Source organism: Astatotilapia calliptera, chromosome 22 (assembly GCF_900246225.1).
Source record: "Astatotilapia calliptera chromosome 22, fAstCal1.2, whole genome shotgun sequence".
NCBI lineage: Eukaryota > Metazoa > Chordata > Actinopteri > Cichliformes > Cichlidae > Astatotilapia > Astatotilapia calliptera.
In genome coordinates this window covers 28,177,546-28,203,641 of record NC_039322.1, presented here as the reverse complement: position 1 = coordinate 28,203,641, position 26,096 = coordinate 28,177,546, and the positions used below count along the sequence as shown (strand labels likewise).

At 38.3% G+C, this 26,096-nt stretch overlaps 1 protein-coding gene across 3 annotated transcripts in view; it reads right to left on the bottom strand.

Annotated features, from left to right (window-relative positions):
- The window catches only part of ctdp1 (CTD (carboxy-terminal domain, RNA polymerase II, polypeptide A) phosphatase, subunit 1), a 106,243-nt gene that overhangs the window by 73,129 nt on the left and 7,018 nt on the right, over nucleotides 1-26,096 (bottom strand). For 2 of the 3 annotated variants that reach the window (XM_026155961.1, XM_026155959.1), the window contains exons 3-10: nucleotides 17,173-17,266; nucleotides 15,145-15,273; nucleotides 14,581-14,731; nucleotides 13,626-13,716; nucleotides 12,672-12,838; nucleotides 5,183-6,226; nucleotides 2,402-2,543; nucleotides 2,050-2,280 (exon numbers count right to left, since the gene is read on the bottom strand). In XM_026155961.1, the coding sequence (XP_026011746.1) occupies nucleotides 2,050-2,280; nucleotides 2,402-2,543; nucleotides 5,183-6,226; nucleotides 12,672-12,838; nucleotides 13,626-13,716; nucleotides 14,581-14,731; nucleotides 15,145-15,273; nucleotides 17,173-17,266 (2,049 nt within the window). The remainder of the gene's footprint in view (nucleotides 1-2,049; nucleotides 2,281-2,401; nucleotides 2,544-5,182; nucleotides 6,227-12,671; nucleotides 12,839-13,625; nucleotides 13,717-14,580; nucleotides 14,732-15,144; nucleotides 15,274-17,172; nucleotides 17,267-26,096) is intronic. The other variant, XM_026155960.1, reaches the window with a different exon arrangement.

Below are 26,096 nucleotides of genomic sequence, written 5' to 3'. Positions count from 1 at the left end.
ATCTATTCAACTAAATGTTTTAGGGAAATCACTTGTAGTTTGTCCGTTTTAGCAAACAAGCTAACATCAGCCTAAACATCAGAAACACAGCTCCAGGCTGGATTTGATCCTGAAAACCCAACTGACCCTTCACAGAATGCCCTGCTCAAGTCCAACATACTGTTATCCTGAGGGGTAAAATATATTTCTATTTCTTGCAAATGTGATGTCAGGTTACCTGCTCACTCAATGAATTTGTTTGATGCCTTACATAATAATTAGCTGGTTAACCATAGCGACTATGTCATTGAGTAATGAGGCTATCGAAAGCCAAAGCTAAAATGTCTTTTTTGGCCTTGTGCAACGTGAGTGCTGGAGTCTTTATTGCACTGGGAGCTTGCTGCTTGTTGACGTTTGTGATTACTGGCATCCATTTCTAAGCTGCTGTTAGCGTTTCTCACTGTTGATTGGGAGAACTGAAAAGAAGCATTGTCACATCTTTTGGATTTTCACAGACAATTCATCGAGCATCCTTCACACTGAAGTTATTCCATGTGCTTTGGAGGCAACCAACAAAGTCAGGGAAGGTCTCTTCAAAAAAATAAAAATAAAAATTGGATTAGAGAGGATATCTACATCGGGATTAGTTTGTGACATTTCTTTTAGAACATTGAGACGATGACACTTTTTCTCATTTCTATAAAGATGCAGATTAACACAAAGATTTTCAAAATTTAGATAAGAGAAAAACAAACCGAACCAAACGAATCACCTTCCAGGCACAAGGATGAATAAAAAAAACAAAGAGTATCATTATCATTTTTCTGTCATATTTTTCTCATTTTATTCTTGATGCTGTATATGTTATAGTGATATTTACAGGAAATGTCAGGCACCAGAATTAGGTTGCAAACACTGTACATAATCAGCTCATAGACAAGTAGGTGTAGGCGGTAAAAGGGAGTAGACCAGTCACAAAACACACAGATAGGCTTTCTTCTCTGTAACGAGGGCCCAGTAGATGCAAATGGGAAGACAAACTTTTCTACGGTTCCTCTTGGCAGTGCTTAATTGAGCAGATCTTCTTTGATGATTCAATCCAAGGTTATGCAACTTCCTGAAAACTCCATAGTGCCTCTAATCTATGAATAAAATGAGCCAATTTTCCGCTTTAGATGATTAATTACAGAGTATGATCACAGATATATTCAACTTAAAAACACTTTGAGCTGCTATTAAAAGTTGGAGTCTGTAATTTTCTGGCGTTATTATAAAGCATGCAGGTCAGCGTCTGCATGTGGCATCCCAATGACAAACTGGCAATGTTGGTGACTGATGAATGACAGAGTGACAGATCAGAGGTGAACTGTGAAGCCATCCTTTCACCTGCCACATTATTGCTGTCAAACAAGGACGCGACTGGCAATTCTGATCACTGCATAGGGAGAAAACATCTGACTGCCCTGAATTCAAAAATGTAAACAATACAAGGTGGGAGAGTTGTCTGGGAGGTGAAGCCTCCGTGGCTGATGATATCCCTGACCATCAAAGACCATCAGTCCACACAATAACAGGGTGTTGGAGCCTTTTTATTATTCCTCAGTTGATGGCTAAGGAAGCTATACATCTCCAACGGGGGTAATTCATGTAGTAGACTATCACTACACTGGCAGCTGCTTTGGTTTACAAAGAAGGTAAAGATTAAATGAGAGTCAGGAGTCAAAGGAGTACACTGAAGATCTAATATAAAAGAGTTGTCTTTAAGCAGACTGGCTTAATGTGGAAACACTGAGCCACTTTTCTGAAACTGTAGGTACTTTCATAAGACGCTTCAGAGTTCAGCACTAGTTTATGGCAGTATTATAGAAATGGAAAACCAACATATTTAAAATGTAATGATATGATTATTAATACTTTGATAGAAGTGCTCCACGCTCTATTAAACTGGTGCAATGTTGTTGCATTGAGGTTGTGTAATTTGGTATATTACATGATGCATCATACATGGTGTATGATCCCCCATGATCCCTCACAAAATATTGTTTATTTCACGGTAAAGTCCTGCAGTACCTGAGACCAGACTGCTCTCTGGGATCAGAGAGCAACAAAGATCCTGCCGTGTGGAGGTAGGCTGATGGACGGGACACTGCAGGGCCCCTGCGAATCAGTTTCCCTGTGATGGAGTCATATGTGCGAACCTCTGGAGATGCAGGTGGAGTTCTCGGGTGGATGGGTGCTGGGTGGAAAATAGGTTTCTGCAGGGAGCCCTGATTGTCAGGGAGAAGTGCTGGACTGTTGCTCCTTTAATCAGACCAAAAATAAAAAGGAAAAAGAAAAATAGTCAGTGAAGTTTTGGGCTTCTGCAGTTAGTATGCTTTAAATCATCAATTGGCTGGTTTCCATAAGATCACAACGCCCTCACCGTGCTGTCTTAGAGTAATCCTCCTTCAGTGGGTAGAGCTGCTCCTCCACCCTCTCCCACCGTTCTAGACAACTCCAGAGCCAGTCTGGGTTGACAACGTGGAGGTGCTTGCAACCTTGTGCCTGACGGACCTTCTCGGTGCCTGGATGACAGAGATGGAAGAGAATGCGAGCGAGTTTTGACCTTACAATCGAAAGCCATTACCAAACACGCACTCACTCTGCGTCTGCTGAATAATTCAGATAGATGATCCCACTTTCCCTACTGGAAAGCAGAAAATAATTACCTGGCCAATATTTTTTGAAAGATAACAAAGGATCTATCTCTTGGAACCACCGGGGTCAACATCCATTCATTTTTCTTTTTTTCCCTGCCAAATCTGGGCATAATCCAACTCCTAAAAGTCAGGTTTTATTTGATAAAGTGCTGAATAACACTACAGACACAAAGACATCAGACTGAATTACTGAGTGCAGAAACTTGTACTTGATGTACAAGCTGAATGCTTGAGCAAAGTGAGCAAAGCTGCAGTTCAGCTGTATTTTGCCAGATCTATTTACATCCTGGTCAACATACTACTATTTGATAGCTACAAAAGTAAGATGTATCAAAACAAACTAATCTCTACAATTTAAATGTCCAATGTCAAACAGCCAAAAAATGCTCTCAGTGGAAAGATGGCTTTCAAGAAGCCATTCTTAAGGAGATGAAATAGGAAAAAAAGGCTGAGGTATGAAAAATTACACTTGATCTTTACTGAAAATCAACCACAGCAGGTCTTACTGAGTGATGAATTCAAATCTGTAATGTCTAAATCTAGTCATCATCAACAAATATGGAGGTTGTAAAAAGAAAGGTATAACAAAGCTCAGGCTAAGATAAATATCTCTTATAATTTAAACTGTGAATCAGCAAAGCTACGCTAAGTAGAAGAAGAATAACAATATGGAGCTATGATGAGCAACTAAACAAGTACAGCTGAGTTTTTGTTTATAAACCAATATGACTGACACGCAGATTTATGCATTAGAATTCACTTTTGATGAGCATTAATGTTTGAAAAAAATTATTACAGTCTATCAGTAGCTGTTGAGATATTTGCGTCTAGAGCAAAGCTGGAATGGCAGAGACTGCCAGGATTATAGTCACAGTTGCCATGGCCACTTCAAATCCACGTGGCTATTTTTTTTTGACTCAAAATGAACTTTTAAAATGATTGATCTGACAGTTTAATTTTTCTGATACCATATACCCTTAACAGCTTTAACAGCAAAAATAAAACTTAACTCCGAGTTTGTATGTGTTTGTGTTAGGGGCCCATCAAAGAACAGAGTCTTGATGGACAGGTTTAATGGAGGAGAACGTGGGGGACATAAACAGCTTCCTGCTGTACCCCATGTCGTTAAGTGGGCATAGATGTTAAAGCTATGATTATTTAATCACTAACCCTCGTAGGATGTGTGTCATGGCTGCCCACTTTGCTGTTCAGCCAACGTAACAGGCATTTTCAGAAGTTATTTCCAGTTAAGTATCCTACTGCATATATTCCATCTCAGGCTATCCTGGTGATGTATGAGGTGACTGATTGCCAAGTGCTGCTCTCAGCAGGACTGCATCCCAGGTTAACAGTGCCACTTCCTATGCTTCTATTCACATGGTAAACTTGATTGGTGGCAATGGAAGCCGTGAATCTACAATTTCCAAGCTGGGTAAAGGGACTCTGACATAAAAACATGTTTCTTTCACTTCAGTAGGTCTAATTAGAAAAAAACAAAGTGTATGAATTTCACTTCATTCATTTCATTTCACTCAAGTAATGTTACTTAAATCTGTATGTTTTTATTTTTAGCACAACATTAAAACAAACTTTCATATCTATTCACGTATGCACTTCATTCCTGGGGAAACACTTTCTTCCATAAAGAAAAGCTGTATAGCTATGACAATACATTTTTCCTCCATTAGTCATTCATTGTATTTACAATTACATCTCTAAATGTTAGTTTTCGTTGATGCTGCATTCTTGCATGCATGCTCATATGCATGTCAGTGTAATCTAATCTCACTGATAACCACCTTACTGAGTTTCTGTTTCGGCAAACAGAGCATGCTGCTGCAGCTTCATTGGTACTGATGCAAAGAACTAAACCATGTTCGTAAGTTTAACCAGAACTCGTCACACCAGCGCACTGCTTAACTGTATGCCTGACCTCTACGATACATCAACTCTAATGACACTTTATTCACTGACATTTAAACAAGCCTTACGTGAGCTTTCTTAAATTCACCATTCACCAAATGTCACCATTAGCAAACCATAATTTGCATTAATCACACAGTTCCAGCATATTGTTACCTTAAAGAAAATCACTAACTATATCTTGCTAAATAACAGGTCAGAAAAAGAGTGAAAGGTAGCAGGCGTTCAGCACTTGAAATCCACTCTTTTTTGGAAACGCTTGAAAATAAACCCATAAAAACTGAATTGTCAGATTTAACTAAAGCTGAGAACACTATGCACAACTATTAAGAAGTAGGGTTGAAACTAGTGATTATATACATAATCACTCCATCATTAATTAAATATTCCTTAAAGGAATAAATCAACTGAGAATGAGATTGCCCCCTGTTGTCCATTATGCGTCCCAGGTTTAAGGGATCTCTGCTTCACGCTTATGGCTTCATCCATCTTTTAATACAGTACATGTAACTTGCGACATCACCACTCAGTACCAGCAAAGCCTATACACTATACTTTAACTAGCACGCATCTGTACATACCGGCTCTTGCTGCGATGAGATGTGTTGTCCGATTGGGATTTTGTGCACTGAGAATCAGATTCTTGCTGATCTTGGCCCCCAGCGCTTTGGCATGATAGTACTCACGGGTTCTTTCCATGGGGTAGTTAGTGGGGTACAGACCACTGAATACTATCGTCGTCCCCTCCAGTGTCTTGCTTTTCAGCTCTGGGACGATCTTCCGAATGTCCGGAATTTCAGAGGCCTCCTTCCTCAAGTATGCCTCATAGCGGGCGTAATACTCTGCATGGATCCTTTCAAGCACCTCCTCTAAATAGATGAGATGATCGTCCTGGTCATTATCAGCTTCTTCCTCCTCTTCCTCGTCATCTTCCATACTCTGATCCAGCAGCTCCTCGCCCATGGTAACACCAGACTGTTCACTATTCTGGGACTCTGTTTCTGGCTCTCTCCTATCTGAGCAGCCATTTCCGAGCTCGGGGTCAGGCAGAAGAACTGAAGGCTCTGGTGAGTCAGAGCTGCTTTCACCTTCAGCTCTGCCTTTACTGTCCTCTTCCTTTGCCCCATCCTTACAAGCAGGTTCTTGCGTGGTTCCTTCCTGACCGGATTCCTTTGTCTGGCCAGACCTACTTTCACCGTCACTCTCTGATGAGGGGGGCTTTTCTGTAATGGAGTCACTGTCACTGTCACTGGAAAGGTCAAAGTCTAGGTTATTGGACTCATGTCTTGGTGCCGATGAGTTTGCACCTTCCTTGTCCTCTCGCGTCCCATTTGTATCGTCTTCCTTAACATTTGTAATCTCATCTCTCTGGGTGTCCTTGGATTCTTCCACAGGTTTTGTTTCAGTCTCTGAACCTTTATTTTGTCCCGATTCGTCCTCATCCGCTGTCGGGTGTGTCCGTTCTTTTGATGGCATGTCCTGAGAAGACTGAGGTGCTATGGACTCTTCCTTTCTGGAAACATTATTGTCCTTTGCCCTTTTCCTGAGGCCATTATTTTGCTCATCGACACCAAGCGTCCCTGTTTGTTCTGTGCTCTCTGCTGGTCGACTCGAAGAGCCTCCTGCTGGAAAAACACATAGAAGTTTAAAAGTATTCAAGGACACACGAATTAGAACCTAGAGGTGGGACTACAGTGAGATCAGCTTCTGATTCCCAAAAGTTACAACAACAATTAAAAAGGTGAGTTAAGGACTTAGCTACTGCCAGTGGTCATCAAAGATTATCTTCTACAACTGATGTGCTCAACAGAGGTTGTGCATTGATACTAGAGTTGCAGTACTAGTAATGGAGTACTGACAGCAACAAAATGGTAATGAACTAATGAATAAAAGAACTGTGCTGGTTTATAAAATTCTTAGAAAACAAATTCATAGAAAGATGGAATGTGTTTTTTTATTCTGTCCATTATGAAAAAAGTGAAATGGGCAATCAATACATTAATTAATATTTTTCCCCATCTTACTCCAAGTATATTATTTTAATTTTTGCCCCCCAAACATGTGCCTTACTTCCCTAAAAAAACTCACATGTTGGTGAGGTGGTGTATTTCAGGACAGGATCGGGTTTAAAGTGTTTTTTCATTATTGGTGGAACGATTTCGAGGATTGTATGGCTAGCTAGCTGATTATTCTTCACTTCCACCATGCTAAAGATATTTGGGACATGTCAGCACATCATTTCATTTGCCAACAGTAGGGTGGGTATTAAACCTGGTTACCAACTGAGTTACATTAGTACTACTGAGTACCGATTAACTTAATGATTCCATTGTTGTTAGGTACAAGAACACACATGGGTAGAGGAAGAACAAGACTGTATGAAATCCCTGGTGAAGAGCAACATGTTGAAGAGCAATAAAAATGTCTCAGGTGTGGTTAAACCCTATGCAGGCAGTGCTCTCTGCACCATTTTAACCTGCATCATTTTCCTTTTTTTGAACCACATAACTTTATTCGAGCTGATGGTTACATGTTTTATATTAATTCTGGAAGGTCTGTTGCCCTCCAATTATAAACCTCTCACTAATAACCCTCCTGACATTTCACACTCCTAGATTTTTGCTCAGGAAGCGCTGTTCCAATTTCCCCTTTTGGCAAACACTTCTTGGAGCAGAGTCTTCCTCTAAGACAAATTGAGGTTGTGTACACTGAATCACTCCGGTGAAAGCAACTCGCTTTGTGCTAACCAATCAGCAGCACAGAATTAAAAAAGAAAAATTTGGAATCAGGTTGTCATGTTTTCTTCAAGCAAAGGAGTTTATCATTTTAATAAGATAGAAAGATCTACTGCAAACTTCGAATGAGGTTCCTTGTTCAAACAAGCATGCTGTATCACTGTGACCCACAGGGCTGGATGGACGAGAGAGGGCAGTGAAATAATCTGAGGAGGCAGGCCAGTGTGCATCAGCCATCAGAAAGAAAATTCAGCAAATTAAATAGTGAACAAACAAACTTTTCAACAAAGGCTAATATATTCCAAAGTACAAAGAACCAATTACTCTGACATTATGTGATGCATTTCAAGCTTAGAAAGGTTGACAATTGCATGGTAAGAGCAAGAACTTTTCATTTAATGTAACTGGAACTCACCCATGATATAACCCACACAGCTCTGGTCCTATATTGTTATTTATTTATTTATTTATTTTTATTTAGTGATATATCAGTTAACCATGCAATAGGCTAAGCTTCAGCTGGACCACAACATAAACGGCTCATTAAAATTTTAAGATCAATCTTTATCATATTTAATTTTTTTAATAGAAAATATGGCTGAAATCTTCGGTGTTTGAATCAGTGGGGTTTATAATATAAACAGAAAAGTAGATCTACTGGGGAATAAATATTTGAGAGCAATACCGAATGCCTCAGAGCTTTGTCCACTATATTGCTTTAGAATATTGAACTACCACCTGGTCTCTGATTTATTCATAAATATAATGTGATTGAAAAATGGTGCATCACAATTCAGCTCAGCAGGACGGCAGAAATTAAGTGTTTGATACTCACAATTTCTTCAATGAAATCAGGATGCCAACATTGATAGTTCTGGTTGTCTGGGTAAGATAAGTTGGTTGTGCTAGTTTTGGCATGTAAATATGCTAAATTATTAAATAAAAATTTAAAAATAGCACTGTTGATGTCAGTGTTATTAGTTCTGAAGACTGGCAGTATAAAAGAAGAACATAGCTTCTTGGTCCTTGAAAAGTGACAAAGTCAGAGTACCCTTGAGCCAACAATCCCTTTAACGTTAACTAGTAATGACTTCATGAACTTCTTCACAAATAAAATTCTTATCATTAGAGAAAAAATTACCAATAATCATCCCACAGATGTAGTATTATCTACAGTTACTTTCAGTACCATTGATATTCATTTAGACTCTTTTTCTCCAATTGATCTTTCTGAGTTAACTTCAATAATTACTTCCTCCAAACCATCAACGTGTCTTTTAGACCCCATTCCTACAAAACTCCTCAAAGAAGTCCTGCCATTAATTAATGCTTCGATCTTAAATATGATCAACCTATCTCTAATAATCGGCTATGTATCACAGGTCTTCAAGCTGGCTGTAGTTAAACCTTTACTCAAAAAGCCATCTCTAGACCCAGCAGTCTTAGCTAATTATAGGCCAATCTCCAACCTTCCTTTCATATCAAACATCCTTGAAAGAGTAGTTGTCAAACAGCTAAAAGATCATCTGCAGAGGAATGGCTTATTTGAAGAGTTTCAGTTAGGTTTCAGAGCTCATCACAGCACAGAAACAGCTTTAGTGAAGGTTACAAATGATCTTCTTATGGCCTCTGACAGTGGACTCATCTCTGTGCTTGCCCTGCTAGACCTCAGTGCAGCGTTCAATACTGTTGACCATGATATCCTATTAGAGCGATTAGAACATGCTGTAGGTATTACAGGTACTGCACTGCAGTGGTTTGTATCATATCTATCTAACAGACTCCAATTTGTGCATGTAAATGGAGAGTCCTCTTCACACACTGAGGTTAATTATGGAGTTCCACAGGGTTCAGTGCTAGGACCAATTCTGTTTACATTATACATGCTTCCCTTAGGCAGTATCATTAGAAGACATAGCATACATTTTCACTGCTATGCAGATGACACCCAGCTCTATCTATGAAGCCAGATAACACACACCAATTAGTTAAAGTGCAGGAATGTCTTAAAGACATAAAGACCTGGATGGCCGCTAACTTTCTGCTTCTTAATTCAGATAAAAGTGAGGTTATTGTACTCGGCCCTGAAAAGCTTAGAAATATGGTATCTAACCAGATTCTTACTCTGGATGGCATTACCTTGGCCTCCAGTAACGCTGTGAGGAACCTTGGAGTCATTTTTGACCAGGATATTTCCTTCAACGCACATATTAAACAAATATGTAAGACTGCTTTCTTCCATTTGCGCAACAGCTCTAAAATTAGAAATATCCTGTCTCAGAGTAGGGCTGCTCGATTATGGCAAAAATGATAATCACGATTATTTTCACTGAAATTGAGATCGCGATTATTTGACGATATTTATTTAACCCTTTAAGACCTACTATAGAACCAAGTCCGCCAGAGCTTATATTATTTTTTTACATGTTGTAGTGCCATTTGTGGGAGCATTTCAAGTTGCTAAATAACTGTTATAGCCCATATTTTAATAATATGTATGCATTAAGTCCATAGTAACTACATTAATTGCAAAAAAGTGCAATAAACTACAAAAAAATAGAAAATCGTTTTTGTTTTGTTTTTTTACATATATTTCTACTTGGAGAAATTTAAGAGGCTTATCCTTCAAAACTTTAAATACAAAAAAGTTGCAAAAAATAGTTTACAACAACAGGAAATTTATTTTGAGTGTCTTCATAGTTTTATTTTGGAGATACACCAATTTTTATATACACTGCAGGTAAAACAAAAAAAACAATCCTATGATGCAAATTTGCAAAGAAAACAGCAGGTGCATCAAAATAAACTATTTCCAGCAGTGCAATTCGAGTTCTAAGCATCCCAGAAACTATTCAGAAAAGTCAAACATGACCAGTAGAGGTTTTTAAGGTCTACAAGTAAAAAACTACATTTCCGCGAAAATGACGTCACTTCCGGTTTCGGCCAGGAAATGGCGGACATGAGACAGTTCGCGCTGATGTCTGTTTCACTGTGGGAAGTGTTATGAACAGCTGATCGGATCGGCAAAGCGTGTTTCTGGAATATTATGTTTTTGTTCCTGCAAGCGCTTTTTATGCAATTTTTGCAAAGCTATATGTGGAAGGAAACCGTGACCGAGGACAAGCTGATGGCATAAGTTGTAAGTACAACTCCTCCGGTTTCATATGCAAAACAAATTATTGCGCTAGCTTACACTGTTCAGGTTCTACAGGGATTTAAAAGTAGTTACACAAAACGGAGCGTGCTGCTCTGACCGGATTTAAAGGGTTAACAATGACTTTAAAAAATAATATAAAATAGTGTGCAACACCACTGAAGTTTTTTTTTTTTTTTACCTCTCTTTTCAACCAACGGCAGTCACTCTCCTCTCCAAATAACTTCTGCTTAGCTTTCCGAGCTTCCCTCGGGTCCTCTTAATCAGCGGTCTCCAACCTTTTTTGCGCCACGGACCGGTTTATGCCCGACAATATTTTCACGGACTGGCCTTTAAGGTGTCGCGGATAAATGAGGGAGGGGCTAATAATCGGCTCAGTCATTTTTAATGATCGTTGAAAGCCCAGATCGTAATCGTGATTAAAATTCGATTAATTGAGCAGCCCTATCTCAGAGTGAGGCTGAAAAACTAGTTCATGCATTTATTACTTCCAGGCTGGACGACTGCAATTCATTATTATCAGGATGTCCAAAAAACTCGCTGAAAAGCCTTCAGCTAATCCAAAATGCTGCAGCAAGAGTCCTGACAGGGACTAGAAAGAGAGAGCAGATTTCTCCTGTATTGGCTTCCCTTCATTGGCTTCGTGTTAAATCCAGAATTGAATTCAAAATCCTGCTCCTCACATACAAGGAGGCCCCAATAATCAGGCCCCATCTTATCTTAATGACCTTGTAGTACCATATAACCCTATTAGAGTTGCTCTCGCTCTGCAGGCCTACTTGTTGTTCCTAGAGTATTTAAAAGTAGAATGGGAGGGAGAGCCTTCAGTTTTCAGGCCCCTCTTCTGTGGAACCAGCTTTTTTCCTTCCCACTGTCCCAAAGTGCTTGCTCATAGGGGCTCATATGATTGTTGGGTTTTTCTCTGTACCTATGAAGCGCCTTGAGGCGACTTTTGTTGTGATTTGGCGCTTTATAAATAAAATTGAATTGAATTGAGAGCCTTCAGTTTTCAGGCCCCTCTTCCGTGGAACCAGCTTCCAGTTTGGATTCGGGACACAGACACTATCTCTACTTTCAAGATTAGGCTTAAAACTTTCCTTTTTGCTAAAGCATATAATTAGGGCTGGACCAGGTGACCCTGAATCCTCCCTTAGTTATGCTGCAATAGACGTAGGCTGCCGGGGGATTCCCATGATGCATTGAGTTTTTCCTTTCCAGTCACCTTTCTCGCTCACTATGTATTAACAGACCTCTCTGCATTGAATCATATCTGTTATTAACCTCTGTCTCTCTTCCACAGCATGTCTTTTATCCTGTCTTCCTTCTCTCGCCCCAACCGGTCGCAGCAGATGGCCCAGCCCCTCCCTGAGCCTGGTTCTGCTGGAGGTTTCTTCCTGTTAAAAGGGAGTTTTTCCTTCCCACTGTTGCCAAAGTGCTTGCTCATAGGGGTCATATGATTGTTGGGTTTTTCTCTGTATCTATTACTGTACGATCTACTGTACAATATAAAGCGCCTTGAGGTGACTGTTGTTGTTTTTGTTGATTTGGCGCTATATAAATAAAATTGAATTGAATTGAACTTGACATATTAGTGGTTGAGGTTACGGGAGCCTCGTCTGTGGTTGTGAAGTTTCTTCGTTTTTAAACAAATGTACAATTTGCTACATTTTTACAGTCTTTTGAGGAACATTAATATCTGATCCAGACAGAAACAGAAACGAAAGCATTTAGTGAACAATCTATGTAATGTCTGAAACTGGACAATTAATTCGGCTCCTGTTTATCTGACTGCGTCATTAAATAAATAAATAAAATAGTTGATTGTTGGAAGTGACCCTCAACTATAGCCCAGACACTTCCCACAAAGATTCCCATCACCACTGCAGGCATAAATTTCTGATTAAAGGCAGAGAACCATGAGATAGTGTGTTTTCCAATTAAACTTCTCTAAGCATCACTTATTTTTATTTTATTTATTTATTTATTTATTTCACACTTGGTACAACAATTCAAACAAACCAACCACACTTTCTATCAAAAAGCACTACAACCATGTGTGAAAAGGAGCAGGAAGAAGAAAATAATCTTATTACAGGGTGTTTACCTGCATAAAAGAATTGTTGGTCCAGATTGTTTTTAATGGACATATTACCTTATCAAAGATGAGTGGGTGAACCATACCTTTCCTGGCCATCTGAGCTTCCCGTGATCCCGGAGGAGCATTGATGTCTCCCGTGCCCTGGAAGTAAATGTATTTCTTCACAGTGATGAGGTTAGGTGCGAATTTCCACACATCCTCTCGGTCATCGATGATACAGACCATCGAATCTCCACAAGGAAAAAGGTTTCTATCCAGGAAAGAAAGAAAGAAAGAAAGACAGTGCTCAAAACAACAGTAAAAACTGCTGAGCGTCATGGCAGATGCTCAACACAGACAGCCCATTAAAAATCTAGTAGTGTTATTTGTGGTTACAGGGAAATAAGGGGAACATCAATTTCTTATATCAAAGTTCCGCTTTTGGGTTTCCAAGAAGAGGCATCGCTGGCAACCACTCATAAGTGACACTGAGAAAGAACAATAGAGCTCTACCATTTGTGCTGCACAAACATGAACAAACAATGACAATAAAGACATTAAACAAATGGATAATGGCGCTAAGAAAATTATTTGGATTAACCAGCTCCTGGGTTTTTGGTTATTATCTGCTTAAAACAAAAACAAACAAAGAAAAAAAGAAAAACGGAACAAAAAGAAATGTTTTATTCATGTTTTTTTACTCAGTGAATTCTCTACTCATTTTGTTGTCACGCTTATTTTGCTCCTCTGCTCTCTGTTTCACCTTGTGTCTCACTGCTCCGCCCCCTGTGTAAAGTCTCTCCTCCACGCACTCGGAACACAGCCAATCAGAGGAGAAGGCAAAGCATAACAACTTGTTACACAACTGGAAACCGAGTGTAAATACTAGAATCAAATCCTTACATAACCACCAAAGAAAACCAAAAGAAACATACCCCGAATCTTTCTCTTTGTTTTTAAAACAAAACCCTGTATAGTAGAGTCCAGACAGAAGACAAGGACTGATCACTAGACTAAGCTGTGAGCGACCGATCTAGTCTTAGGTAGGAAATTCTCACCTAAGATTCCCAGTCTTTGAGAATGGATCGATGCATTCATCTCTAGAAAGGATTCGATGAGAGAAAAGCTTCTTTTCAGGATCCAGGAAGCCTATAAAGAAAAGCAAAAAAATGCAGATTTAAATTATTATTATTTTTTTAATCTATGCAACTGTAACCACTTCTTCAACACAACAGTGGATATTTTTCTTAAACTGACAAGCTTTTCTTGACCTTCTCTTTGGTCTTCCTGAATGCAATCAATCCAAGTTTCCCAGGGATTTTTACTGAAATAAAATGTCTATCAAGAAACGTGGACAGTAATGTACAGTGACTAAACAGGACAGCCACTGTACAGGCTGCGAAACCACAGCAAAAGCTGTCAATGGCAGGAGTGCTGATCTCAAACATGTTGAATCACTGCATCAGGGTCAGCAGTAAAATCCAATTCAAAATGCATTAAACATTCATCATATGGAGGCAGAACAGTACTAGAGTGAGACTGCCCCTACCATTTATTGCCTGATGAAAGTTTGCACCCAGAATACTAAAAACAAGCTGCTTAGACACACTAACATATCAATATAATGTTACTGAATCAGAAAGCTGTAAAATATTTTCATTTAGAAAGAAAGCAACATCAGGATTACTTTGAGCAGCCAAGCGCTGTGCAAAGTAAATATCTGCAAACTTGGCAAGAAACCTGCTAACATCTGAGACATTACATGGGTTTAGTAAGCGTTTTAAAGTTTAAGTACAACTGCAGCTTGCAGATAGATAAGTGATCCAACAAAACATCAGCAAGAACACAAAGTATGAGCAGACACTCCCCTCTTATGGACACAAACGGGTAGTACAAGGTGAAAAGTTTCCCAAAGTGTCAAAATGCAAAAAGTGAAAGTGTAAGGTGATTTAATACATATCCGAACTTTAAAGTGGAAAGGTGCTGCAACATGTAAAACAATACGCTCCTTACCAGCAATGGTGTGTGCATAAAGGCGGCTCCCAAATGTGAAGACATGCAGCTCATAGAGCTTGGCGATTTTCTCCAAGAACTCCTTGCAGTGTGGGCGAAGTCGTGTGTGAAGCATAGGCTCTCCTCGGCCAAGCTGGAAGTGGAAAATGCCCTGAAGGACACAACAAGAGATTAAGAAAACGTCAGAAAGAAGCTGCAGGGTTGGGTATCAGGATGCACTATTAAAGACATTATCATTGCCGACAAACTGAAAACCCCTTGATCTTGTTTTTAATGGGAAAACAAGGACTTGTGAAATACATGGGCAGGCTCAGCAGCTTAGTGTGTGTTTGTGTGTGTAGCTACATTACAGACTGATTTATGATTCTTTTATTTGCGCTACTTTTAGAGATCATTTTAGCATTTATCAATATCCTATAGCAGTGTCTTGTTGCTACAGCGGAGGCTGTTCAACAAAAGCTACATTGTACGAGTGTTTCAAAATAGCACTTTGCTAGAAATCAAAAGACGTGGTAGAATAAAAACCCTGCTGACAGTGATAGTTGTATGAGGGGAGACCAATACCTTGTTGGACATCCGTTGGCAGTGCTGTTCAGTGGTGTGAATCAGCGTCTGGTCCAGATCTACCATTAGGACCAGCTTTTTGTTGCGGTGCAGTCTCTGCTGGTCCTCTCTGCCCAGCTGTTCTGCTTGCTGTTGGGAGCGATTGAAGGTAATGAGTGGAAAATTAGAAAAACGTTTGCACACTCTAGGTTGTGTTTTTGTACAGCACAGGTGCAAGAGATATTAGAGAGAGATATTTTCAAGGTTTATGGTTAAGAATTTTTTGTTTAAGTTTGTGTGAAATTGTTAGTTAAGTGCTTGATAGAAACTTAACGAACAGTAGCTGCGTCCAGGTCATTTGTTTATGCTCTCATTTAAAATAAAATTCTCTCTGCTTTTAAAGCTATGGCCTGTATATAAAAGATGGACACAGATCCCATTGTTAAGTGTGAGAATGAACAACATGAGCGTTAACAACATCAAAGAAGGAAAGATGTCAGGCTTATTTTAGAGAAGCAATTGTTGCTGTGAGAAGACCATTTCCAAACAATCTGAGGTTCCTGGTTCTGAAGCCACAAGGATTATTCCCAAGACAAAATATTAAAGGTAAATCTTCCCAGGAGTGGATGTTCCACCAAATTCAGCCCAAAGTCAGACTGCACATCCTCAGAGAGAGAATGTAAACAAACAAATTACTCTACAAGCCTCAGATAGCATACTAAAGTTTGTTACAGTATAAGAAGACTGGAGAAGTGTAGCATTTTTCTGCCAGAAGAAAACTTTGTCTCTCTACAAATAACACATTTGCAAAGTTGCATATGAACAAGCCACTGGAAATGTGTGAACAAAGGCCAAATTGCACAAAGCCACGTCTGGTGAAAACCAAATCAACACCTCATCCCAGCTGTCGAGCACAGTGGTGGAGGTGTGAAGGTTTGAGCTTGTTTTGCAACCACAGTCCCGGGCTCCTTGTAGTCCCCAAGTCGACTATTAACTACTCTCTATGCCAAAGTACTGTAGAGTCAAATATAAGGTCATCTATTAAAAAGCTAAAGCTTGGCAGAAACGTTGTTAAATAGCAGGACAAAGATCCCAAGCAGCAAATCTACAAAAGAATAGCTGAAAAAGAAAAGAATCAAGATGCTGCAGGAGTTGAACCTTTCCTGCAAACCTCAATGAACTGAAGCAACATTGTAAAGCGTCAGTTCTTCCATAACAACTGTGTTCTATATTATTAGCAATTACTTCAAGTTATTACTGTTAGGACTGGTTTGATAGCCTACTGAATCGCAGGGTGCACTTAAGAGTTTCACAGGACAGCACAGAAGTCTGTAAAAACTTTATCACATTACTTTATTTCATGTTTACTGCACATTTACTCTGATTTAGGTCGAAATGAATTGACTCAATGTCAAAGCAGCTATTACAGGCCTTTTTCAGTAGTACCTACTCGGTTCAGCTTGGCTCTTTTTATGGTTTTTCATTAGGTGGTAGTACTACCTAATGGTACCAGTATTCCAAGTGATCTGAGGCAAATTGAAAATGTGACATCAACAGACTGTATGCAAGCGAGTGACACCCAGCAACAAGGGAAATGGCTACAGAAGAACACAACACTGTGACCCCCCCCCCACACACACACACACACACACCACATAGCAGCAGATATACCTTGGCATCATTGTTGTTGTGTTTGTGTCGCATTCAAATGACATCACAGGACTTTCTGCCGTTGCTATAACGACTGCACCTGCATTAGATCTTACTCAATTGTGATGGAAAACGACTGAAACAGAGTTGCGTTGAGTCAAGCCGAGTAAGTACTAGCGGAATAGCGCTCTTGGTAAGACCAGTCAAGAACTTGCAAATGCGTGGTCACCTACATTTAACTGATTAATCAATCATAAAAATGCAAGTCATATTTACCGGAATTAGGACTACTCGACTTTTGCAATAAAAAAAACAAAAACAAAACAAAAACAAACACACGCGTAAGGTTTATCTGGCCTGCCAGTCCAGTCCTCCACGTAGCTTCATCATATGACTCACCTCAGAGCTCACCATCAGCTCAGGGACACTATGCACCATGGAGACTGTTGCTGTGGAGATGGGAGTTTGCTGGTTCCCATTTGTGCTCTGGAGCCTGAGAAAGAAAAACAGAGTGGGCGTCACACATTTTTTGTATCTCTCAGGTCCTTGAACATATTGCGCCGGGAATAAAAAGAGGGCTTTGAAAAACATGCAGATTTGAAACTGCTCCACTTGACAGCCGCTATGTTTGCAGTGAGCACAGAATACACCTCACTTACAAAGTGATGGTGAGCATTTCAAGCTACTTCAGGAATATGTTAACATGACATCCAAAAGTGACACCTGCTGAGGCAATTCTGTGCCACATCATGTAAACTCTGTCTTCAATATTGATACCTTCAGAAAAAGAGCCAGACTTTTACTTCACAACAACAACAACAACAACAAGAGCAGCAGCAGCAGCAATTATAGTAAAACACAGACTGTGGGTCTATGTAAAAATCATTTGGTGTGTTTTGGAGTTTTATTAATAGCTTCAAATGCTCTTGCTTTACCAAAGTGATACAAAGAAAAACTGCAGAGTGCGAGTGCTTGATTTGGGACCAGAGCTGCAGCTCTGCACTCTGTATATGATCTCTGGCACCATCTGATGGCAATAAATGAATCAGGTTATATCGCAAGCACTACATTCAGTCAGTGTTTAATTTCAGTAAAAGTATGAGCTTCAAAGTTATGAGGTTCCAAAAGTATTCTCTAACTGAACCACGACTACAACTGGTGCCTGCATGGCACTGTCAGCATGAACTTTTTACCATTTATACAGGACTGTTTCCCAGCAAACAGGCTGCTTGAGTTGAGAGACCACAAGTAACTTAGACATTAAATATAACTGGTTAATGCCGCGTATGTAACCTTAGCCTTTTTGTATCAAAAATATAAATGTCTCTACATTATTAGAGAGAGAACTCCAATAATGAGAAGATTATATGAGCTAGCACTTAGAGACAGTGGGAAGAAAGAACTCACATCTAATAGAAAGATACTTCTGGCACAGCCAGGCTCAGTGAGGGGTGGACATTGGCTGCAACCAAATTCTTCAGAGGTGGGGCAGAAGAGAAGTATATATATTAAAACTAGAAAAATTTGCATTTCCTGGGAAAATGCAGTGTGGATGCTTAAAGCTGAAGCTGTATGCAAAAAGTAGCTGAAAAAGCTGAAAAGTTGCAGAAATTGTAAAAACTTTGCAGAAGCAAAAGAAGTTTGCTAAAATGGAATAACTTAGCAGAACTGCAATATCTTAGAGGAAACATAATACTTGGCAGAAATACAATAGCATAGCAGAATTTAGCAGAAATATTGTAACTTACCAGAAACATGATAACTTCTCAAAAATACAAGAATTTAGGAGAAATAGTATAAGATAACAGAAAGAATATATTTAGCCAAAAATACTTAAACATTACAGAAACACTATGATTTAGAAAAATAGTACAACAGAGCAGAAATATTGTGATTTACCAGAGACACTGTGATGAACTATGAATATTGTAATTTTAAATTGAGACTATGTTTTAGCACAAATATTATAATTTGGCAGAAATACTATAATTTAGCAGAAATACTATATTAAGCACAAATCCTATAAAAAGCAGAAATGGTATGATTAAGCACAAATACTACATTTAGTAGAAATACTTTGTTTTAGCACAAATCCCATAAAAAGCAGAAATACTGTACTATGATTTAGTAGAAAAACTATAATTAATCAGAAATACTAAATTTAGCAGAAATACTATATTAAGCACAAATACTATGAAAAGCAGAAATAGTATGATTAAGCATAAATACTACATTTAGCAGAAATACTATATTAAGCACAAATCCTATAAAAGCAGAAATAGTATATTAAGCACAAATCTTATAAAATAGCAGAAATAGTATGATTTAGCACAATAGTAATAAGTTAAACAGAAAAATTGGAAAAGCAAAATGGACAGCTGAAAAAATGCTGAACATGCTGAGGGTCCCTCAAATATACTTGTTAAATGACAAAAATCTGCAAAAAAATTTATTACAGCCACACAATCACAAATATGTACACATGAGGAAACACACATGCACAGAGAGACCCACACACAAGATCCAATTCAGTCAACCAGTCTAAATATATTGAATTTAAATCTTAGAATGAGATCATCCCATTAAAAGCCTTTCTCTCTCTCTCTCTCTCTGTCACACACACACACACACACACACACACACACACACACACACACACACACACACACACACACACACACACACACACACACACACACAGGGAGAGAGAAGTAAGTTTCTAGGTCAGCCTGGGAGCTGGTGAATTTGAATCCACCAATCAGAGAGGCTGTGCACTTTTCCCCACCAAAACAGGTGCATCTGTTTACACACGCAGCAGCACAGAGAGACACAGGATTTTTGCAGTCTATTTCTCATAGTGACGACTCCCCTCAAACAAATGACCGTAATTTCCTAACCGTAGGGGCTAGAACGGTCATTCTTACACCGTTTTGTTCAGAAGAGATGGGGGAATCTTCAAGTGTTGACAATTTAATATTAAAATATGAATTTTTAGAGATATATGACATGGATGACTTGTTGACTTAGAAGCCACGAATTCCCCAATATGCAAATTTGAATGCCTGAGACCACATATGTGATTGGCTGGCTGGGAAGCCGTGCAGGCCCTGATTTGTGGATTTGAATTCCTCAGCCCTCAGATATGATTGGCTGGCTTAGAAGCCACGAAGGCCCCAATATGCAAATTTGAATGCCTCAGGACACTTATTTGATTGGCTGGGAAACTGTGCAGGCCCTGATTTGAAAATTTGAATGTCTCAGTCCTCACAGAGGATTGGCTGCCTGGGGACCTGGCAGAAATATATAGAAATACTATTATTAAGCATAAATACTACATTTAGTAGAAATACTATGTTTTAGCACAAATATTATAAAAAGAAGAAAAACTATAATTTAGCAGAAATACTATATTAAGCACAAATCCTATGAAAAGCAGAAATAGTATGATTTAGCAGAAATACTGTATTTAGCACAAGTACCGAAAAGTACCAGAAATACTATGATTTAGCAGAATAGTAATAACTTATTGAAACACAAATGCACAGAGGGACACACAAACACAGGCTCTAATCCAGTCAACCAGTCTAACTATGTTCAATTTAAATCCTACAATGACATGCTGTCAAATAAGGGCAGGGTCCTCTCTCTCCCACTAAACACACACACACACACACACACACACACACACACACACAGGGAGAGAGGACTAAGTTTCTAGGTCAGCCTGGGAGCTGCTGAATTTGAATCCACCAATCAGAGAGGCTGTTTACGTTTTCCCGCCAAAACAGGTGCATCTTTTTACACACGCAGCACAGAGACATAGACCTGCTTCTTTCAGTTTATTTCACATAGTGAGGATTCCCCTCAAACAAATGACCATAATTTCCTAACCATAGGGGCTAGAGCGGTCATTCTTACACCGTTTTGTTCAGAAGAGATGGGGGAATCTTCAAGTGTTGACAATTTATCATTAAAATATGAATTTTTAGAGATATATGACATGGATGACTTGTTGACTTAGAAGCCACGAATTCCCCAATATGCAAATTTGAATACCTGGAGCCCACATACATGATTGGCTGGCTGGGAAGCTGTGCAGGCCCTGATTTGTGGATTTGAATTCCTCAGCCCTCAGATATGATTGGCTGGCTTAGAAGCCATGAAGGCCCCAATATGCAAATTTGAATGCCTCAGGACACATATATGATTGGCTGGGAAGCCGTGCAGGCCCTGATTTGAAAATTTGAATTTCTCAGTCCTCACAGAGGATTGGCTGCCTGGGGACCTGGCAGAAATATATAGAAATACTATGATTAAGCATAAATACTACATTTAGTAGAAATACTATGTTTTAGCACAAATACTATAAAAAGCAGAAATACTATAATTTAGCAGAAATACTATATTAAGCACAAATCCTATAAAAAGCAGAAATAGGATGATTAAGCATAAACACTACATTTAGTAGAAATACTATGTTTGAGCAAAAATCCTATAAAAAGCAGAAATACTATATTAGGCACAAATCCCATAAAAAGCAGAAATAGTATGATTAAGCATAAATACTACATTTAGTAGAAATACTATGTTTTAGCACAAATAGTATAAAAAGCAGAAATATTGTAATTTATCAGAAATACTATATTAGGCACAAATCTTATAAAATAGCAGAAATAGTATTATTTAGCACAATAGTAATAAGTTAAACAGAAAAATTGGAAAAGCAAAATGGACAGCTGAAAAAATGCTGAACATGCTGAGGGTCCCTCAAATATACTTGTTATATGAAAAAATCAGCAAAAAAATGCACAGGGAGAGAGAAGTAAGTTTCTAGGTCAGCCTGGGAGCTGCTGAATTTGAATCCACCAATCAGAGAGCCTGTGTACTTTTTCCCGCCAAAACATGTGCCTCTTTTTACACACGCAGCACAGAGAGGCACAGGATTATTGCAGCCTATTTCTCATAGTGAGGACTCCCCTCAAACAAATGAAAATAATTTCCTAACCGTAGGGGCTAGAGCGGTCATTCTTACACCGTTTTGTTCAGAAGAGATGGGGGAATCTTCCAGTGTTTACAATTTATCATTAAAATATAAATTATTAAAGATATTTGACTTCTAATGCACCATAACTGAGTAGAGCGAAGCAAAAACTGCCTTGACTTGCCCTCAAACAACGCTTTCTAACTCTAAATCTATTTGGAGTATCGATATCATTCTTTCACCGTAAGAGACAGCAGGGTTTGGTGAACAATCATGGAAATTTTCAGGTCTCTGTGGAAATCCAACAAAAAGTTATGACGAGAGAAAAAAGTGGTTCATTTCCACAGTTTGAAATCTGAAGAAATCTGAGCGAAGGACAAATTTCCTACCCTCAAACAAGTCCAACTCATTTCAGAACGGTAATAGGTGAGAAAATAATTCTTGAATTGTGAGCGTCACGAGTGTCTGAAGATATACCGGGACAAGCCTCATGTCTTAACTTTGCTTCGTTAAGGAGATATGACGATTCGAATATGCCTCTCATTACAGAAATGCAGCGGTGATTTTGAACAAACTCTCCATTGACTTTATATGGAGAGTTTTCTGACCTTGTGTTAGTCTGAGGAGATTTGCCAAAATTATATAAATCCCACAACAATGATGGTGACATTTTCTGAAAGCCAGCAAAAATACCTACGTTTTGATGTATAATTTGTGGAAGTTGAGTGAAAATTGAGCAAGTAGCAGGAAGTTGTTCGGACATGAAGTGAAAATTGCAAAACCTTCAGTGGCACACTGGAAGCCAAGAGCATAGCAACCATAACAACACATGTATTTTGTGAAAAATCACAATTTTGCAACTCAAAACTTTAAGAGGCATAAAAGTAAAACAGTAAAAGATTTGAAAAAGCTGAATCATACCTGAATAGCCCAATAATTTGTGAACATTTTAAAATTTGAATGGTTGTTCTAGGTGAAAGTATGAGGAAGTAGTTAAGTTTCAAAAACAAGCAAATTTTAGCAGAATTGCTGAAGTTTCCCATTCATTTCAATGGGACAAATTAAAGGAAAAAAGCTTAATATTTTAAAAAGTATAATAGCAAAAAATAGCAAAAGTCATCGCCGGAAAGAGCAAAAATAGCAGAATAGTTTAAAATTTGAACGGTGAAAATCGGCTGAAAATTGTGGAAGTAGTTCTACGGCGAAAAGTGTACGGAAGCAACTTGAAGAATAATAATAACTAGAAAAATTTGCATTTCCTGCGAAAATGCAGTGTGGATGCTTAAAGCTGAAGCTGTATGCAAAAAGTAGCTGAAAAAGCTGAAAAGTTGCAGAAATTGTAAAAACTTTGCAGAAGCAAAAGAAGTTTGCTAAAATGGAATAACTTAGCAGAACTGCAATATCTTAGAGGAAACATAATACTTGACAGAAATACAATAGCATAGCAGAATTTAGCAGAAATATTGTAACTTACCAGAAACATGATAACTTCTCAAAAATACAAGAATTTAGGAGAAATAGTATAAGATAACAGAAAGAATATATTTAGCCAAAAATACTTAAACATTACAGAAACACTATGATTTAGAAAAATAGTACAACAGAGCAGAAATATTGTGATTTACCAGAGACACTGTGATGAACTATGAATATTGTAATTTTAAATTGAGACTATGTTTTAGCACAAATATTATAATTTGGCAGAAATACTATAATTTAGCAGAAATACTATATTAAGCACATATCCTATAAAAAGCAGAAATGGTATGATTTAGCAGAAATACTGTATTTAGCACAAGTACCGAAAAGTACCAGAAATACTATGATTTAGCAGAATAGTAATAACTTATTGAAACACAAATGCACAGAGGGACACACAAACACAGGCTCTAATCCAGTCAACCAGTCTAACTATGTTCAATTTAAATCCTACAATGACATGCTGTCAAATAAGGGCAGGGTCCTCTCTCTCCCACTAAACACACACACACACACACACACACACACACACACACACACACAAACACACACACACACACACAGGGAGAGAGGACTAAGTTTCTAGGTCAGCCTGGGAGCTGCTGAATTTGAATCCACCAATCAGAGAGGCTGTTTACGTTTTCCCGCCAAAACAGGTGCATCTTTTTACACACGCAGCACAGAGACATAGGCCTGCTTCTTTCAGTTTATTTCACATAGTGAGGATTCCCCTCAAACAAATGACCATAATTTCCTAACCATAGGGGCTAGAGCGGTCATTCTTACACCGTTTTGTTCAGAAGAGATGGGGGAATCTTCAAGTGTTGACAATTTATCATTAAAATATGAATTTTTAGAGATATATGACATGGATGACTTGTTTACTTAGAAGCCACGAATTCCCCAATATGCAAATTTGAATACCTGGAGCCCACATACATGATTGGCTGGCTGGGAAGCTGTGCAGGCCCTGATTTGTGGATTTGAATTCCTCAGCCCTCAGATATGATTGGCTGGCTTAGAAGCCATGAAGGCCCTAATATGCAAATTTAAATGCCTCAGGACACATATATGATTGGCTGGGAAGCCGTGCAGGCCCTGATTTGAAAATTTGAATTTCTCAGTCCTCACAGAGGATTGGCTGCCTGGGGACCTGGCAGAAATATATAGAAATACTATGATTAAGCATAAATACTACATTTAGTAGAAATACTATGTTTTAGCACAAATACTATAAAAAGCAGAAATACTATAATTTAGCAGAAATACTATATTAAGCACAAATCCTATAAAAAGCAGAAATAGGATGATTAAGCATAAACACTACATTTAGTAGAAATACTATGTTTGAGCAAAAATCCTATAAAAAGCAGAAATACTATATTAGGCACAAATCCCATAAAAAGCAGAAATAGTATGATTAAGCATAAATACTACATTTAGTAGAAATACTATGTTTTAGCACAAATAGTATAAAAAGCAGAAATATTGTAATTTAGCAGAAATACTATATTAGGCACAAATCTTATAAAATAGCAGAAATAGTATTATTTAGCACAATAGTAATAAGTTAAACAGAAAAATTGGAAAAGCAAAATGGACAGCTGAAAAAATGCTGAACATGCTGAGGGTCCCTCAAATATACTTGTTAAATGAAAAAATCAGCAAAAAAATGCACAGGGAGAGAGAAGTAAGTTTCTAGGTCAGCCTGGGAGCTGCTGAATTTGAATCCACCAATCAGAGAGCCTGTGTACTTTTTCCCGCCAAAACATGTGCCTCTTTTTACACACGCAGCACAGAGAGACACAGGATTATTGCAGCCTATTTCTCATAGTGAGGACTCCCCTCAAACAAATGACCATAATTTCCAAACCGTAGGGGCTAGAGCGGTCATTCTTACACCGTTTTGTTCAGAAGAGATGGGGGAATCTTCCAGTGTTAACAATTTATCATTAAAATGTGAATTTTTAGAGATATACGACATGGATGACTTGTTGACTTAGAAGCCACGAATTCCCCCAATATGCAAATTTGAATGCCTGAGGACACATATATGATTGGCTGGGAAACCGTGCAGGCCCTGATTTGAAAATTTGAATGTCTAAGTCCTCACAGAGGATTGGCTGCCTGGGGACCTGGCAGAAATATATAGAAATACTATGATTAAGCATAAATACTACATTTAGTAGAAATACTATGTTTTAGCACAAATACTATAAAAAGCAGAAATACTATAATTTAGCAGAAATACTATAATTTAGCAGAAATACTATATTAAGCACAAATCCTATAAAAAGCAGAAATAGTATGATTAAGCATAAATACTACATTTAGTAGAAATACTATGTTTTAGCACAAATAGTATAAAAAGCAGAAATATTATAATTTAGCACAAATAGTATAAAAAGCAGAAATATTATAATTTAGCACAAATAGTATAAAAAGCAGAAATACTACATTTAGTAGAAATACTATGTTTTAGCACAAATAGTATAATAAAGCAGAAATACTGTATTTAGCACAAGTACCGAAAAGTACCAGAAATACTATGATTTAGCAGAATAGCAATAACTTACAAAATTACAAATATGGAGGCATATTGAAACAGAAATGCAGAGAGGGACACACAAACACAGGCTCTAATCCAGTCAATCAGTCTAACTATATTCAATTTAAATCCTACAATGACATGCTGCCAAATAAGGGTAGGGTTCTCTCTCTCCCACTAAACACACACACACACACACACACACACACACATACATACACACACAGACAGACACAGAGGGAGAGAGCTGCCGAATTTAAATCCACCAATCAGAGTGGCTGTTTACGTTTTCCCGCCAAAAAAGGTGCATCTTTT